This window comes from Mercurialis annua, linkage group LG1-X (genome assembly GCF_937616625.2).
Source record: "Mercurialis annua linkage group LG1-X, ddMerAnnu1.2, whole genome shotgun sequence".
Taxonomy (NCBI): Eukaryota; Viridiplantae; Streptophyta; class Magnoliopsida; order Malpighiales; family Euphorbiaceae; genus Mercurialis; species Mercurialis annua.
Window position 1 is genome coordinate 72,317,171 of NC_065570.1, and position 14,511 is coordinate 72,331,681.

The window sequence follows — 14,511 nt, forward strand, 5'->3', positions numbered from 1 at the left end:
GTGATCCGCATACTAGAATAGCCTTAAGGATAGACCCAAAAACATCTGAAATCTTATTTTCAGATTACGAAATCTAAATAGAAACACAACAGAATAGAGAACGATGTTGCGTCAAACATCGTCTAGTCCGCCCCCAAAACACCCCCCTCTTTTGTCCTAACTCCTAACGCACTTTATACTTCCCCTTAAAATTATAAATAAATAATCAAATCTACAATTATCAAATATCAATTGAAAAATAAATAAGAACTGTAGGCTAAACGGTTTGGTAATTTACCCATGAGCTAGTCAAAGAAAAGTTCGAATATACAATTTCGACTTTTATACTAGGTTTAGTTTTTAATTAAACTTCTATAACTTTTTACTTGAAAATAGTATTTAATTTTACAAAAAATGATAAAGTAAATCAATTTTTAATAAAAAAAATATCGTTATTTCCGCCGGCACGGACGATTTGTATATACGTGAGATTTATTTCAGTTCAAACATGAATAATTTTTTTCGATTTAAAATTTAAGTTATAAAAAGTATAAATTGAATGTTTCCGTTCCACGCGTGTACTGAGTATTGTCCACGTCAACATGAATATCGATAAAAATAAAATTGTTCAAGAAAGATCTATTTTGTAATCTTTTTTAATAACGTTAGCTACCGTTTTTATATAAAATTTTTTATTAAAATTCAAGTTAAAAACCGAGCTAAAATGAGAGTTTCAAATTGTACAGCCTAAATATTTTTTTAAAAAAATAAAGGTGAATGATTTTCACTTTCATTGTATAAATTATTTAATACAATTAATTAATTAATTTTATACAACTAAATTTAGAAACCTAACTGTTGCAAACTTCCCGTCAAGAATTAAAGAGAGAACAACATTATGTTTTCTCGACCTCAGTCTCAACCTTAGATTTTTTTTCTTTTCTATTCACATTCTCTGATCCCAACTGTCCATTACAATAATGTCGGTCACTACCACCACTTCCCCATCCGTTGGATCATTCTACGTCGCGCGATCTCGCCGGAATATACTTCCAATAAGGATGTCAGTCCGATCCAACGTCGTTACAGCAAGTCCCATTATTACGAAGTTACAGAACGATTGTGCAACTCCTTTGCCAGTTTTACGCCACGTGGCGGATGCCATGGCAGCTGATATGAGAGCTGGACTAGCTGCTGACGGCGGTAGTGATCTCAAGATGATATTAAGCTATGTTGATAACTTGCCTAGCGGGTACGTGTACTTATTTTTTCTTACTATTAATTAATTTATTGGTAATACTTTTATGGCTTAATATCATAAAAATTCTATTATGTATGGTCGTCATTTTCATGTACAATTATCAATTTTTTTAAAATCAATACGCCGAATGAACATCTGCTGAAAATCGCCGAGCTCATATGTCAGAACGAAATAAAGATAGCTAGCGATTTTTACCGAAATTTTACCAGATGTATCAATTTGAATAAAAAATGATGGTTATTGTATGAAAATGATGGTTTTTAAAATTAAAATTAGTGAATTTTTGTGATTTTACCCCTAACTTTATTAATAAACCTGAGGATTTTTTTTTTCTCTTTTTGAAGTAATGAGAAAGGATTGTTTTATGCATTGGATCTTGGTGGCACAAATTTCCGGGTGTTGAGAGTGCAATTAGGTGGGAAGGAAGAGAGAGTGATTGATACTGAATTTGAGCAAGTTTCCATTCCACAAGAGCTCATGTTTGGTACTAATGATGTATGTTTTTTTATTTTATGATTAGTTTTGTTGTAAATTTTGTTAATTTGGTGTTAATTACAAAGTTTTCAAAATACAGGAACTTTTTGATTTTATTGCATCTGGATTGGCAAATTTTGCCAAAAAAGAAGGCGGCAAATTCCACCTGCCACATGGCAGGAAAAGAGAGATTGGATTCACATTTTCTTTTCCTGTGAAGCAAACGTCAATTGATTCTGGTATTCTTATGAAGTGGACCAAAGGATTTGCAGTCTCTGGAACGGTTTGTAACTCTCTATGCAGTTTCTGTTTCTACAATTTAGCTCTTACCAAAACAACTCAAAATGGACTTGAAAACTCGAGTCGAGCTCGAGGCAAACTCGAGTATTAGATAAGGAGGCTCGCGAAGATCCTAAATGAGTGTTTTACACACATTAACCAAAAATTGTTCTTTTTTTTTTACTTTATTTAGGTGTATCATTTTAATTGGTTGAATCCTATATTTTTTTATGCATCTTATTTTAAATGCATCATATGATAATTTTTTTCAATAGTTATCTGTGTTCTTTATTGAACTCGAACTTACTCGAGTAGCTCGAATGTCGATCGAGCCTCGAGCTTTGAGAATTTTAGCCCATTCGACATCGAGCTCTAGCTTGGCATAACTTGGGCTCCCTGGGTTCTTTTACACCACTGCCTGTATCTATCTATACATCATATTTGAATTCGTTCTATGGTTCCTCAATGTTCATGGTGTGAACTTGATTCATTATCCAGGCGGGACGAGATGTAGTTGCTTGTCTGAATGAAGCTATGGAAAGGCTAAAGCTGGATATGAGTGTTTCAGCTCTCGTATGTTGATCTCATCTTAGTATATAGATATTCTCATTCTCCTCTGGCAACTTTCTCGGATGATTAAGTAACTATAGTTTGCGATTTGATAAAGGACAGGTCAATGATACTGTGGGAACTCTAGCAGGAGCAAGATACTGGGATGATGATGTTATGGTTGCAGTTATTTTGGGTACCGGGACTAATGCTTGCTATGTCGAACGTGTTGATGCTATTCCAAAACTACACGGACAGAAGTCGCTTTCTGGAAGCACGGTATGAAAGAATGTCATTTGAGGCTTTAGACTGAAATTTTGAATTTATGTTTCAATTCTAAATTTATACGTTCTTGCTTCAGATTGTTAATACCGAATGGGGAGCGTTTTCAAATGGTATTCCTCTGACCGAGTTTGATAGAGATATGGATGCTGCGAGTATTAATCCTGGTGAGCAGGTAAATTTTGATTAATTAATGTACTTAATTCATATATTTGTATAAAGTATTCTCATGTCATCACTCGAGCTACTCTTAATTTGCTGTTCAGATATTTGAGAAGACAATCTCCGGAATGTATCTAGGAGAAATTGCAAGGCGTGCAATACTAAAGATGGCTGAAGAAGGTGATCTATTTGGCAAATCTCTGCCAGAAAAGTTGTCCATACCTTTCGCACTCCGGTAACTACATCTTCAAATTTCCTCTTTAGCTACGTACGATTATACATTTCCATATAGATAACAGATAGAAAATCTTTTATGAGTATAATTTTTCTGTTGAAAAATAATTTTTTTTTCCTTTTTTTACTTGTATTTCAGTACTCCAGACTTATGTACAATGCAGCAGGACAACTCTGATGATCTTCATACTGTTGGATCAGTCCTATACGACGTTGTCGGGGTAATAATTTCTATATCTTAAAACATTTACATCATAAACGAAATTGAAAATAACATTCCATATTCTCTTTAACTTGCGAATAACTTTGGTTCTAGGCTGAGTCGAGCTTAAGTGCAAGGAAGACGGTGATAGCGGTTTGTGATGCTATTGTGAAGCGAGGGGGACGCTTAGCTGGTGCTGGCATTGTTGGGATTCTGCAGAAGATGGAGGAGGATTCAAAAGGCGTTGTATACGGTAAAAGAACGGTGGTGGCTATGGACGGTGGGCTGTATGAGCATTACCCTCAGTACAGAAGATACTTGCAAGATGCTGTTACTGAGCTTTTGGGGTTAGAAATTTCAAAGAATATAGTTATAGAACATTCAAAAGATGGGTCTGGTATTGGAGCTGCTCTTTTGGCTGCTACAAATTCAATGTATGATCATGATTTTTAGGTTTGATGTTAATGATCCAATTACTAAGAGTGTAACTTATTTATATTGTGTAATTATTGCTTGATTGAAGCACTCTATTAGATTTGGTTTCTGTTGTGTAGTTGAAATAAGTGGACCGAGGAGACATAATTGGGTTAGAAATGTAATTGCTGAATTGTAATTTAATGGCATTTGTAGAACAATGTAGCATTATTTCTTAGTTTAGATGTCAATACAATTCCATTTTCAGTTTATTTTTCATGTTATTCAAACTATGAAACTCTCATTTGAGATGAAACAAGTTAATCAATTGGAGAATCTTTTAATTATATAAACAAATATATGAAGTCAATCTTAACTGTTGTTTGGTGTTTTGAAATGTAAAAATGTAAAAATGGATATTTGACATTGCCATAATTGAAAGCTCGTCTTACAATTGCAAAATATAATACTTATGATTTTAAAAATAGATTAATTTTTTTTGGCAAAACCTTTCATATATATATTGCACAATCAAATTGGTTCAGAAGCAGCATAACAAACTTAACTCACATGCTTCCATTTTCATAAAACAGAGACTAAATTTTGTTAATTTGATAATAAAGGCATAACATTTTGCCAATATGATTTCAATTACAGAGGAACAGCTTGAGGCAGAGCAGCAATTGATGATACATTCTGAAATATGTAATCTGCTGAGAACAATTGAGCACTATTCTCTTCCAAATAAATTTCATCAATAATCTCGATTAAAACTCGTTCAAGTTCTTCCCCGTCGGTCCATTCGTGAATTTCGGGCTTAACAAGCATAGGATTTCTGGAAATTAGTTCCCATGCTGGGAAATCTTTTCTGGGCATCATATAATCAGTGTCTGTTAGCTTTAAACTCGGGCAATAATCACCAACACCGTCACCGAGATAGATTATTCTCTGTTCTTTTGAGATCGAAGCTTGAATTCTTTCAATGACGTGACCCTTGCACATATTTGGCGGGCAAAGACTGCAACCATGGGAAGATTGAGTAAAATCATGATAAGGAGAAATTCTCAATCTTCCTTCTTCATCAACAAATCCTGGATTTGTGTTGATCTCTGAAAAATAATCTTTTAATCCGAGATGTTTCAAAACTGTCTCAATGAAGAACAAATTTGCGTCACTCACAATCCTCAACTCACACCCTAAAGCATGAGCTGATTTTATAGCAGGAATAACTCGAGGATGAATCGGAATACGTTTCAAGACTTCATCAATGTCTTCCATGGTTACACCTTCAGAATAAAGCTCGTTCATCATGCTATCCATAAGAGAATTCCAAGGCATGGTAGGAAGGAGCTGATTGAACAAATCCGTAAAACCAAGTTCATCAATAACCCAGTTATCACTATCAACTTCAATAATCGTCTTGTCAAAATCAAAAACCACCAAAATTCCGGCCATTTTTAGTGACCAGAACTGAAAATATAACGAAGAACGAAGAAGAATTTTACAAGTTCTTTGTTGGTATGAATATTTAGTACAGAAGATGAGTCCAATTTATACAAGAAAAAGTTCCGAGTTGTAATAGGTTTACGTAAAGAATTAGGAAAAAGTAATAACAGTTGCAAAAGGATTTCTGGATGCCAATCGAATATTACGTATGCTTTAATTATATGGTAAGTCCATTTCTAATTGTGAATTGGTTATTTGAAATAGTTTTAAAATTGTAAGAATTTAATACTGATAAATAAAAGGTAAAAAGTAAAAAAAATCCTCGTACTTCTTACAAAAGTATATATCAATCCTTTTATTTTTTTAGCCCTCTTCATTTTTAAATAGAACAAATAATCTCTTTCGTCTAACACCATTAAAAACACTCGTTAATGGTTGACATGTCTCTCATATTCATATAGAAAAAAAATGCAAAAAAAATTTAATATTTAAAATATTTATCCAAAAGTAAACTAAAAGAGTTTATTTGTTTAATTTTAAAGCAACGAGAATTTAATTGTTCAATTTTAAAAACACGAGGGTTTAATTATGCTCAAAAAAGTAGAAGAGTTAATCTGTGTATTTTTAAAAAAAGTCCAAAGTTTTTTTATATCTTGCTTAAATAAAAAGTGAAGGAATTTAAATGGATAAATAAAAGTGAAGGAATCCAACGCTAAAAACAGGATAAATATAGGTACTCAAATATGTGTTTTAAAGAAAATTAAGATTCATAAACAGAGCAACGTAAATCAGCGGTCAGGATCATTTGTTAAAACTATTGACTCGCACGCGCCCAATTGCAAACTAGATTTCACTCTCCTTCCCCCCCTGCGAAAAAATCAACCTTCACAGCCCGACGGAATAAATAAATAAAAAAAAAATATCCGAATTTGAATTGTTTCCGCAGCCTAGTCATACGCTTTCTGCACGGAAGTCGTAACAGATCATCGATTATTTCTCATTACAGATTAGAAATGGTAGTCTTTTCATTTTGATCGTCGCTGTTTCTATATTTGAAATGAAGGATTATGCTAATGAAGCTACCTTTTGCAACAGATCCGATTCATTCTATTGCAAAACAGGCAAGGCAAGACTCGTCTCGCCAAATATTATGTTCCTCTTGAAGATTCCGAGAAGCACAAAGTCGAATACGAGGTATGTTTTTACAATCTTACTTGCTTTTTGTTCTGTATTTTTTTCTAGGGTTTCTGTGCTTGATTTTCCTATTCCCACTCTTGTTCAGGTGCATCGATTAGTTGTTAACAGAGATCCAAAATTCACAAATTTCGTTGAGGTTTGTGATTTTCTTTTCGTTTTCTTTTTCAATTTTGAGTAAAATGTATCTGGATATTTAGAATTTAATTGTTAAACCTCAAAAATAACATTATTTGAAGTTCTTTGATGGTTCAGAAACTTAGTATTTTCCAGTCTTGTGTGTTTGGCAGCTGTTAATGCCTTAATGGAATGTTGCACAGACTAGTGTTAATGATTCCTCATTGATAATGTTATATCCACTTTGATTTGAAGTCTAGCATAATTATTGTTAGAGCTTTTCAGTGCACACAGTCCATGAATATCATCCGCCTTCCGTGGCTCTCCACTCTCACTGATTTTCCCATTCTAAATGCAATTATAGGAATCACACCCGAACTTTTTTCTTGAAACTTTGTTGCATTCAATATGGTCTGATAAACATTAGAATGCAAATATCTTGAAAGTTTTGACGTTTGGCTCTTGTTTCCAATTTTGGATTGGAAATAAAGGTTCAAGCTTGTTGCAATTGTGTAATGAACTAGACAACCTGGTTTTATTATGTATTATTGGTGTAATTTCTGGCTTGAAATCTTCTTGTGGTCTTCTACATGCTATTTATATTTGTTGCAGTTCCGGACGCACAAGGTTATCTACAGGCGATATGCTGGATTGTTTTTCTCACTTTGCGTTGATATAACAGATAACGAATTAGCATATTTAGAGTGCATCCATTTATTTGTGGAGATATTGGATCATTTCTTCAGCAACGTGTGTGAGCTCGATTTGGTATTCAACTTTCACAAGGTTTGTCTTTTTCTTGTTCTTTTCCCATTTATTCGTGAAGTAAATCAAACTTCTTCGATATAGATGTTATTGCATTTTATCTCAGCCATTTAGTTCCTGTTGGCTGTATGGTTGCTTGGGTGTGTAAATGTATATGCATGCGCCTTATATTAATTTACATCAATCTAATCTTCCTTGCAACAAAACAATAAAATGTGAACTTTACTCCTTTGCAGTCTGATTTACGTCGTCTATTTACAGGTTTATTTGATACTTGATGAATTCATTCTTGCTGGAGAGCTCCAAGAAACAAGCAAGAAGGTGAGCATCTATTGTAGTTTTTTAACATATTGGCATGGCTTTTATGAACCTAAGCTTGTGACTTTCCTTCCTTTGCATAGCATTGCTAGCTAGTTACTGACATAATTAGTCATCTAGTCAAATTTGAAACTGTGGGTGATCATCTCGTTTAATACTGACTTTATTTTCCCATTGATTTACAGTTATCTTCTTTGAAATCTGCAATTGTGTTTTTGTAATTTGCAGGCAATTATAGAAAGAATGGGAGAATTGGAGAAGCTCGAGTAAATTCCGGCAGTGGAAGTGTTGAAAGGCTTTGTTTTTCTGTAATTTCTTTTACCTTTATTTTTCTTCCTCGGCATCCTCTTGCTCAAGTAGGCACAGCTTCTCTTTCTTCTTCCCTTGTTAATTTTTATGCCAGGAGTTCACATCTCTGTACATTTCTTTCTTTGATTGCGAGTTGTGCGACAGTTTCATCAACTATTTGTTAGAAACAAAATTTGTTTCAAGCAATTTAGGTATGGATATGGAAAACAGTTTTTTTTTTTTTGCCAGGTATCCTTCGTGGTATACATAAGTAACAACAAATTTATCAATGAAAAGATTCATCTTTCGAATTGTATTTAGGAAAATATAGTGAAATAATAACAATAAAAGCTTTGATAATAACAAATAACATTATAAAAGCTTACAACTTTGTTCTCTACTTATTTAACTGATGCTAACAAGCAATTTTCAACTCTCAAAAGTGCTAATAATTCTGTGCAGTAGAAGTGGATAAGAACTTTACATATATGCCGCAAAAAGATTGCTGTTATCAATATGCTTCAAAATGCCATTATGTTCTTCTCGTCTTCCGAGTCTGATCTTCCCTCTGCTATTTTGGTTCAATGCTTGGCTTTAAATCGTGGATGGAGTACCCAGTCTCACTGGTATTTATACAAGTAAAGAATGAAACAATGTTATGGTCCTTCCCCCATCCGATTCCAACACAACCTCCGAGCTATTATTATTATTATCGTTCTCATAGTCGCTCACTGCAGAGCAACTGTAATGGTAATGCACCACCGCCAGCTCGAAATCCGACTCCAATTTCTTCATAAACAGAAGAAAGATGGTTATCCTGCCTTTTTGTCCTTTCATGTGGTGATGTGATGGTCATGAACGGCTGTTGCTGTTGCTGCAGAGAGATCTGAGGGTACTTGTGGCCTAATACTTCTATAGTTGAAGGTGACGATGGTAAGACAAATGGCATCACTGCAGGTGAGTCTGGCCTTCCATTTTGCCAAATTGGAAACTGAGTCATAGCTGCGGAAGTTGCAGCATTCCTATACTGAGCTGCCAACTTGGCTGTCCATTGACGGTGGTGTTGCTGCTGCTGTTGTTGCTGCTGCTTTGTCAAGACTTTGCAACTAGCCTGAGGACCACAGTATGGGTTGTTGAAATGGGGAGCCTACACTCAGAGCATAAAGACAGAAATTAGCAACTTCCCAGCCAAGTGAATCATTGGACTATTTAAATGACTATATATATATAAAATAAAATTGAAAATGATCCAAAATATGGAGTCCATGACAAGTCAGCAATTGTTAGCTAAACGTTAACGTGATTCTTAGCTCCTTGTCCTGTTTTAAGTAAATGACATTTTGTCTCCGGTCCCCAACAAAAATCCTGTAATCCCAATGCATCTCATTATCCACTTGTGCAGTGTTTTTTTATCAATGGGCTCTTAACAGTAAGGTAAATAATAAAAAGTTCCAATCTTCAGATAAACTTTAAGTGTAAAACCTGTTGGGCTGCTGCTGATGAAGGCTGGTTAGGGTAAACAGCTGTATATTGCGCTTGGGACATGGAGAACGGCACGAGCCTTGAATGTTGTGCAGGATAAGGAACTTGCACTGGGGCCAATGGTTCCGGGCAACTTCCAGCTCCACTGAAACTATTAATATTTTCCATCCCACCACCTCCACCCGACAAAGACAAGAAATCGAAACTCTACAAGGTAGTAAAGACTGATCAGATCCAATCAAATGGGAAAAATAATATGGAAACTGAATACTAAACTCACCTTCTGATGAGACGTGTATGCACCAGATGACAGAGCATGCTGTGGATGATCTTGGCGTAGCCTTAGATGCTGAAGATTACTACTTTTAGCATCACTTGAATATTTCTCAATGTTGTTGTTAACTATGCTAGAACATGCAGCTCCAATTAAATCATTTCTGACGCCATTGAAGTCGTTTATTGTCATGATTACACCTTGTTTCAATATTTCATGTGGTTTCAGTTGACTTGGAGGCAGTTGCAAGCTCTCTTTGCTGTTAGGCATGGCTAGAGCTCGAATGAGATGGCTTATGTGAGCATGAGCTGCACACCTCTTCCATGATCTTCTATCTATTGAAACTTTAGAAACCTGTATTATTCATCATCCACCACATATTCTCAGTTAGCCCAAAATTTAAATCACTGAACTTCATTTAGGGACAAGCTAGAGAAATAATGATTAAATCTATAGTTTTCACCTTTTCAGTTGAAGAATCAATTTGCACTGGACCATGCCTGCTAGTGGTACCAAGCCAGGCAGGCATTCTAACAGTAAAGGATCTGAGACAGATAAAGTCACATGAGAAATGTCTACAAAATGAAGGATGAGTGAAATGTAGAAAATAAGAAGAATGCAATAACATTACTGTGGTAGAGGACCAGGACAAAAAGTACTTGATACCGTTGAAGACAATCCTGGCCATAATGCTGGACCTTCAAATAAAGCAGTTATTCAGCCACTAAGAGTTTAGTAAGAAAGTATAACAACCGCCAGTTTCAGACTCCGGGGACCATAAGAGAAACTTTCGAGCAGTAAGAGTTCTTACAATTACTTTTGGATTCATTAATAAAATGCTGCTGATCCAATTGGCTTCTGATTTTTGTAGTCTGAGAAAGCAAAAATTCAGAGTAAAAATTAAATGCAGCATATGTGTATATATAGCATACTCGAGAAGTAGATTGGAATAATGCTTACCAGCCCTAACGTAATTTCTGAATTCCAGTCAAGCTGCGGAATCTCCAGCTTTACAGGTTGCTTTAGTTTGCTGCATGATCAAGAACAAATGAAGAAATAAAATACCAAAGTAGGAACAAGAGAGTAAGCGGAACAGTTATGAGTTCAGCATAATGAAGAAAATAGCAAAAGAGAAGTAGCATGTACCCAGCATCCTGGAGTGGCTCAGGCGGAAAGCAATAGTTAACTGCGTCTTTTAATGATGATTGCTCATGTTTATGAAATATCTTTTGCCAGTTCGCTTGAGAAACAAAACTGTCGACCTCTCCTTGAAGTGTTTCGCAGAAGGGAAAATCAGATGACTCACAAATGCTGGGCCTAATCAAAGAATTAATTTTTACGGTTTCTTCATGTGATTTTTCCATATTCAAAGCAGGATTAACAGCCTCATCAGTTTTTGACAGGAAAATTTCATTCAGGTCTTCTTTTAAACCTACAGTATCTGATAAATTAATAGTTTAGCAAACATTAATATAACTTGTTTGACATAATGGCGAAAATAGATAAAAAGTTACCACTTGCCTTCCAACTGAGGTGGATGTTTCTCGCAAGCCTCAGGCAAAGCTGAAGGACTTGCATCTGAAGAAGAAGTATCAAATTTAGTCTTGCGATCCCGTTCATTGTCGGGGAACATTCCTGCCAAAGCATACAAGGTCTCCACCACTTCTTCCTCATCTTTGGTGATTGGTCCAGTAACACTTTGCTTTATGGACCAATTTGGGCCCTCTTGTTTCTAGAAATACAAATTTACCTTCATAAAATTTTGAAATGCTCAATCTAGAAGGAATATGAGATCAGATTAGCACTTAGAATCAACTGACTAACCAAGTTCAATTTGGATTTCTTTAAGCCCGCCCTTTTGGACGATTCCGCACCACCATTAGAATAGTTAAGCTTCTTTGAATCTGGAAAAGGTGGAGAGATGGATTCTCGATTGCGTTTCTTCATGGCTGTAAATCAAATTCCCAATGTCAGTAGAAATTCTGTACTCTGAGCTAAAACAAACATTCAACTTCATTTCATTTCTTTTATTTTCAAATTCAAAACGAAATTCAAAACGAAATTCAAAACCTTTATATAATTCATAAAAAGTCAAGTATCTGACTTTTAAAAAGATGCTTAAAAATAGAGAATAACCAAACAAATATATTGAAACACTATAGTAATAATTCTGAGAGGAATCAAATACACCATGAAAGTCCCATCATGAACATAATAAAAAGGAATTAAGAAAAAAGAGTAAACAGACAGAATCTTGCGTCCATAAAAAGAAAGAAAAAGTGAAAAAAAACTTCAATTTTGCTTCAGTTATAATCCAAACTTTTACAAAGCTAAACCCCAAAATAAAATGGGAAACATCTTCATAAGACCCACCACTCAATTGAACCTTGGATTACATAAAAAAGCAACGAAAATCATACTAACTTAATATTTATATTTCCGTTTAAAAAATAAACAAAAAAGAGAAAGAAAAAGGATAAAAGCGACAAATGTTAATTTCTTTCTTCTAACTGACAAAACCACACACACATACCAGACCGAAGCTTTCGCGGAACAGAAACACGATCGACAACGCCATTGCAGTCATCAAAATACTGCTGTAAAATTCCGCTAAAACAGATCAGTTAAAAAGATAAAATCAACAAAAACAATAAAATTAAAACTAATCAATTTTAACTTCTTTTTTTCTCACCTTCCTGGGAAGCTTGAATCTCTTAGTGACAGCACTGCAACTGGCAGTAGTATTAGCATCTTCTCTTTCAACTAAGTCACAACCCATCTCATATTTTTCCTCGTTCCTTGAGCTAATTACTCTATTAACAGCGCTCAGTTTCTTAATTCTTTCTTTATTACTAAATTTCTCTGAGGAAGAAGTAGAAAAAAATAGAATAAATTCACTGACGATAACCGTTCTAATCTTGAAAATAAAGAGAAGAAGAAACAAAAGAGGAGCAAGAGACACGCATTGTTATGTCTCTGTGATGAAAACACCTTATCACAAAAATAAACTGAATTAAAAGAATATTAAAGAAAACGACAAGTAAAGCAAAATGAGAGATTTTGTTTGTTTCAGTTTTTTTATTACAATTAAAACATCATTTTTTTCGGGGACCAGAAATTGAAAAAAGAATTAGAAAAACCAAGACAATGAAGTGAAACTTCAAATTAAAAAAAAAATAAAAATTCACCAGTAGACGGAGACTGCTTCATCTGTCGCAAGAACCGACTCGCCCCGGCACGCCTCCCGTCTCGACTACTTGTATTATTACTGCTCCTCTCTGCTTCCATTATCGTCACTAAACTAGCAGTTTCATCCCAATCGGATCCACTTAATTAGCTCAGACTCACATGCAGATCATTGAGGTGAAGCTAAGGAATAAACTGTTTTTTTAATGGAATTTAGAAAATTTTGAGCAATGAACCGAACAAGAAGTTTTATAAACAGAGAGAGAAGAGTTTATGTGCTTTTAGTTATAATTATTACGAAATATAAGGCTACAGAAAAAACCGAAAAAGTGGCGTTTGGGCTTTTGTTTGTTCTAAAGAAATTGTTTTTATTTATATTTACGCAGATATTTCTCTCCGTGTCTTGATCTTTCTTATTTTTCTGAAGAAGGAAGGGAAATTACAAACAAGGGATCCAATTGAGTGAAAGAAAAAAGTGAAAAAATTAAAGTAGAAAAGTAATTCGTTCCTCGTGTTTACAGAATCAGGTTCTTCGTGATTTAAAGAATACAAAAAGTACTCTACAAAATTGCACGCAAAACCACCTTGAAAATTAACAGCAGATTCAGATCCTACTAATTCAAAATCAATCCAAATAATTTTATAATGTTCGAAACAAAATTAGAAAACAATCGAATCAGAGCTCATACAAGCAAAAAAAGACGGAAAATCCGAAGCTATTAATTTTTCTCTGAACAAAATCATTTTTAAAGAGCTTTCTCTCTCCTGACATTTTTATGAACTCACACGCACAGTCTCTTTCTAATTCTCACTTCATTCCACCGTGTCCAATCACTAGCCCCACAATACCGTCCGATTCATCACAATCTACATTTCCACCTCGGATCATGTCTGCCACTCAGCTTCTTTTAGCCGTTCGATTAATGAACCTGGCGGTTATTAGCTTATCAAGTTTGCAGAAAGCGACACGTGGGTAGCAAATCCATCTTTACAAGTAATAGAGACACTGGTCTGGTCTCCTCTTCCTCCTCCTTCTCTGTACTCTACTCTGCAGCAAAATACTCCTTCTTCTGTACCTTGTAGTTCTAATTTTTTAATATTTTTAAATCAGTTTCTTTGTTTTCACTCACAGTAATGCAGATAAGGAGACACGCGCCTACAATGAACTGAAAAATGCTTTTCACGCGCTGGATAATGAGTTTAAAATTATTGCAGTATCTCGAAGAGCACTGAAATCTGCGATTCTAATTCTAGAAAAAGTTAGCAGTCACGAGGGAGGGAGAGGAGAACTCGGCGATTAAATGACGATAATCCAATTCGGCTCTCTGCTTCTCTTTTATAGTCATGCTTAGTGCGTGACTTTGGTTGTTCATTTTATTTTTTTCTGTAATGTGGAGAAATTCATACACTTAAATTATATCAAAAATTCCTTTTAAAAAAGTTATTTCAATAAATTAACAATACTAAATTTTTTTAGTAATTTCAATTATAAAAAGTGCTAGTGAGGCTAGGTCAAGTCGCTAAGTCTCTCCCGTTCATTTCTGAAATTTCGATTTTAAAATTTAATAGGGTCAATTGTTTCAGATTTGTTTAAAAATATTTCAA

The 14,511-nt window shown here is 34.7% G+C and overlaps 4 protein-coding genes across 8 annotated transcripts; 2 read left to right on the forward strand and 2 right to left on the reverse strand.

Moving 5' to 3' along the window:
* Positions 1–851: 851 nt before the first annotated feature.
* LOC126665440 (hexokinase-2, chloroplastic) lies at positions 852–4,108 on the forward strand. Its single transcript, XM_050358262.2, has 9 exons — positions 852–1,231; positions 1,585–1,735; positions 1,815–1,997; positions 2,492–2,566; positions 2,666–2,821; positions 2,904–2,999; positions 3,091–3,221; positions 3,360–3,441; positions 3,537–4,108. Exons 1-9 carry the CDS (start codon positions 960–962, stop codon positions 3,873–3,875), a joined length of 1,485 nt encoding a protein of 494 aa, XP_050214219.1. The 5' UTR covers positions 852–959; the 3' UTR covers positions 3,876–4,108.
* Positions 4,109–4,389: 281 nt separating this feature from the next.
* Positions 4,390–5,390, reverse strand: LOC126681676 (inorganic pyrophosphatase 2-like). The gene has a single exon (XM_050377231.2). The coding sequence runs from the start codon at positions 5,289–5,291 to the stop codon at positions 4,488–4,490; it is 804 nt and encodes a 267-aa protein (XP_050233188.1). The 5' UTR covers positions 5,292–5,390; the 3' UTR covers positions 4,390–4,487.
* Positions 5,391–6,133: 743 nt separating this feature from the next.
* LOC126681684 (AP-2 complex subunit sigma) lies at positions 6,134–8,205 on the forward strand. The gene is made up of 6 exons (XM_050377240.2): positions 6,134–6,298; positions 6,378–6,476; positions 6,565–6,615; positions 7,206–7,379; positions 7,620–7,679; positions 7,905–8,205. The coding sequence occupies exons 1-6, from the start codon at positions 6,296–6,298 to the stop codon at positions 7,944–7,946; spliced, it is 429 nt and encodes a 142-aa protein (XP_050233197.1). The 5' UTR covers positions 6,134–6,295; the 3' UTR covers positions 7,947–8,205.
* A 90-nt stretch (positions 8,206–8,295) lies between these two features.
* LOC126681652 (uncharacterized) lies at positions 8,296–13,152 on the reverse strand. Of its 5 annotated transcripts, none has more exons than XM_050377207.2 (13): positions 12,909–13,137; positions 12,413–12,582; positions 12,254–12,314; positions 11,545–11,669; positions 11,242–11,452; positions 10,867–11,161; positions 10,681–10,750; positions 10,532–10,592; positions 10,352–10,418; positions 10,184–10,265; positions 9,727–10,074; positions 9,447–9,653; positions 8,296–9,111 (listed from the first exon to the last, which is right to left on the reverse strand). In XM_050377207.2, the coding sequence occupies exons 1-13, from the start codon at positions 13,006–13,008 to the stop codon at positions 8,683–8,685; spliced, it is 2,226 nt and encodes a 741-aa protein (XP_050233164.1). In that variant the 5' UTR covers positions 13,009–13,137; the 3' UTR covers positions 8,296–8,682. The 5 variants fall into 5 exon arrangements, with proteins under 5 accessions (XP_050233164.1, XP_050233178.1, XP_050233169.1 ...); XM_050377221.2 differs by having other exon boundaries at positions 10,867–11,152; positions 12,254–12,317; XM_050377212.2 differs by having other exon boundaries at positions 10,352–10,412; positions 12,254–12,317.
* Between the last annotated feature and the right edge of the window lie 1,359 nt (positions 13,153–14,511).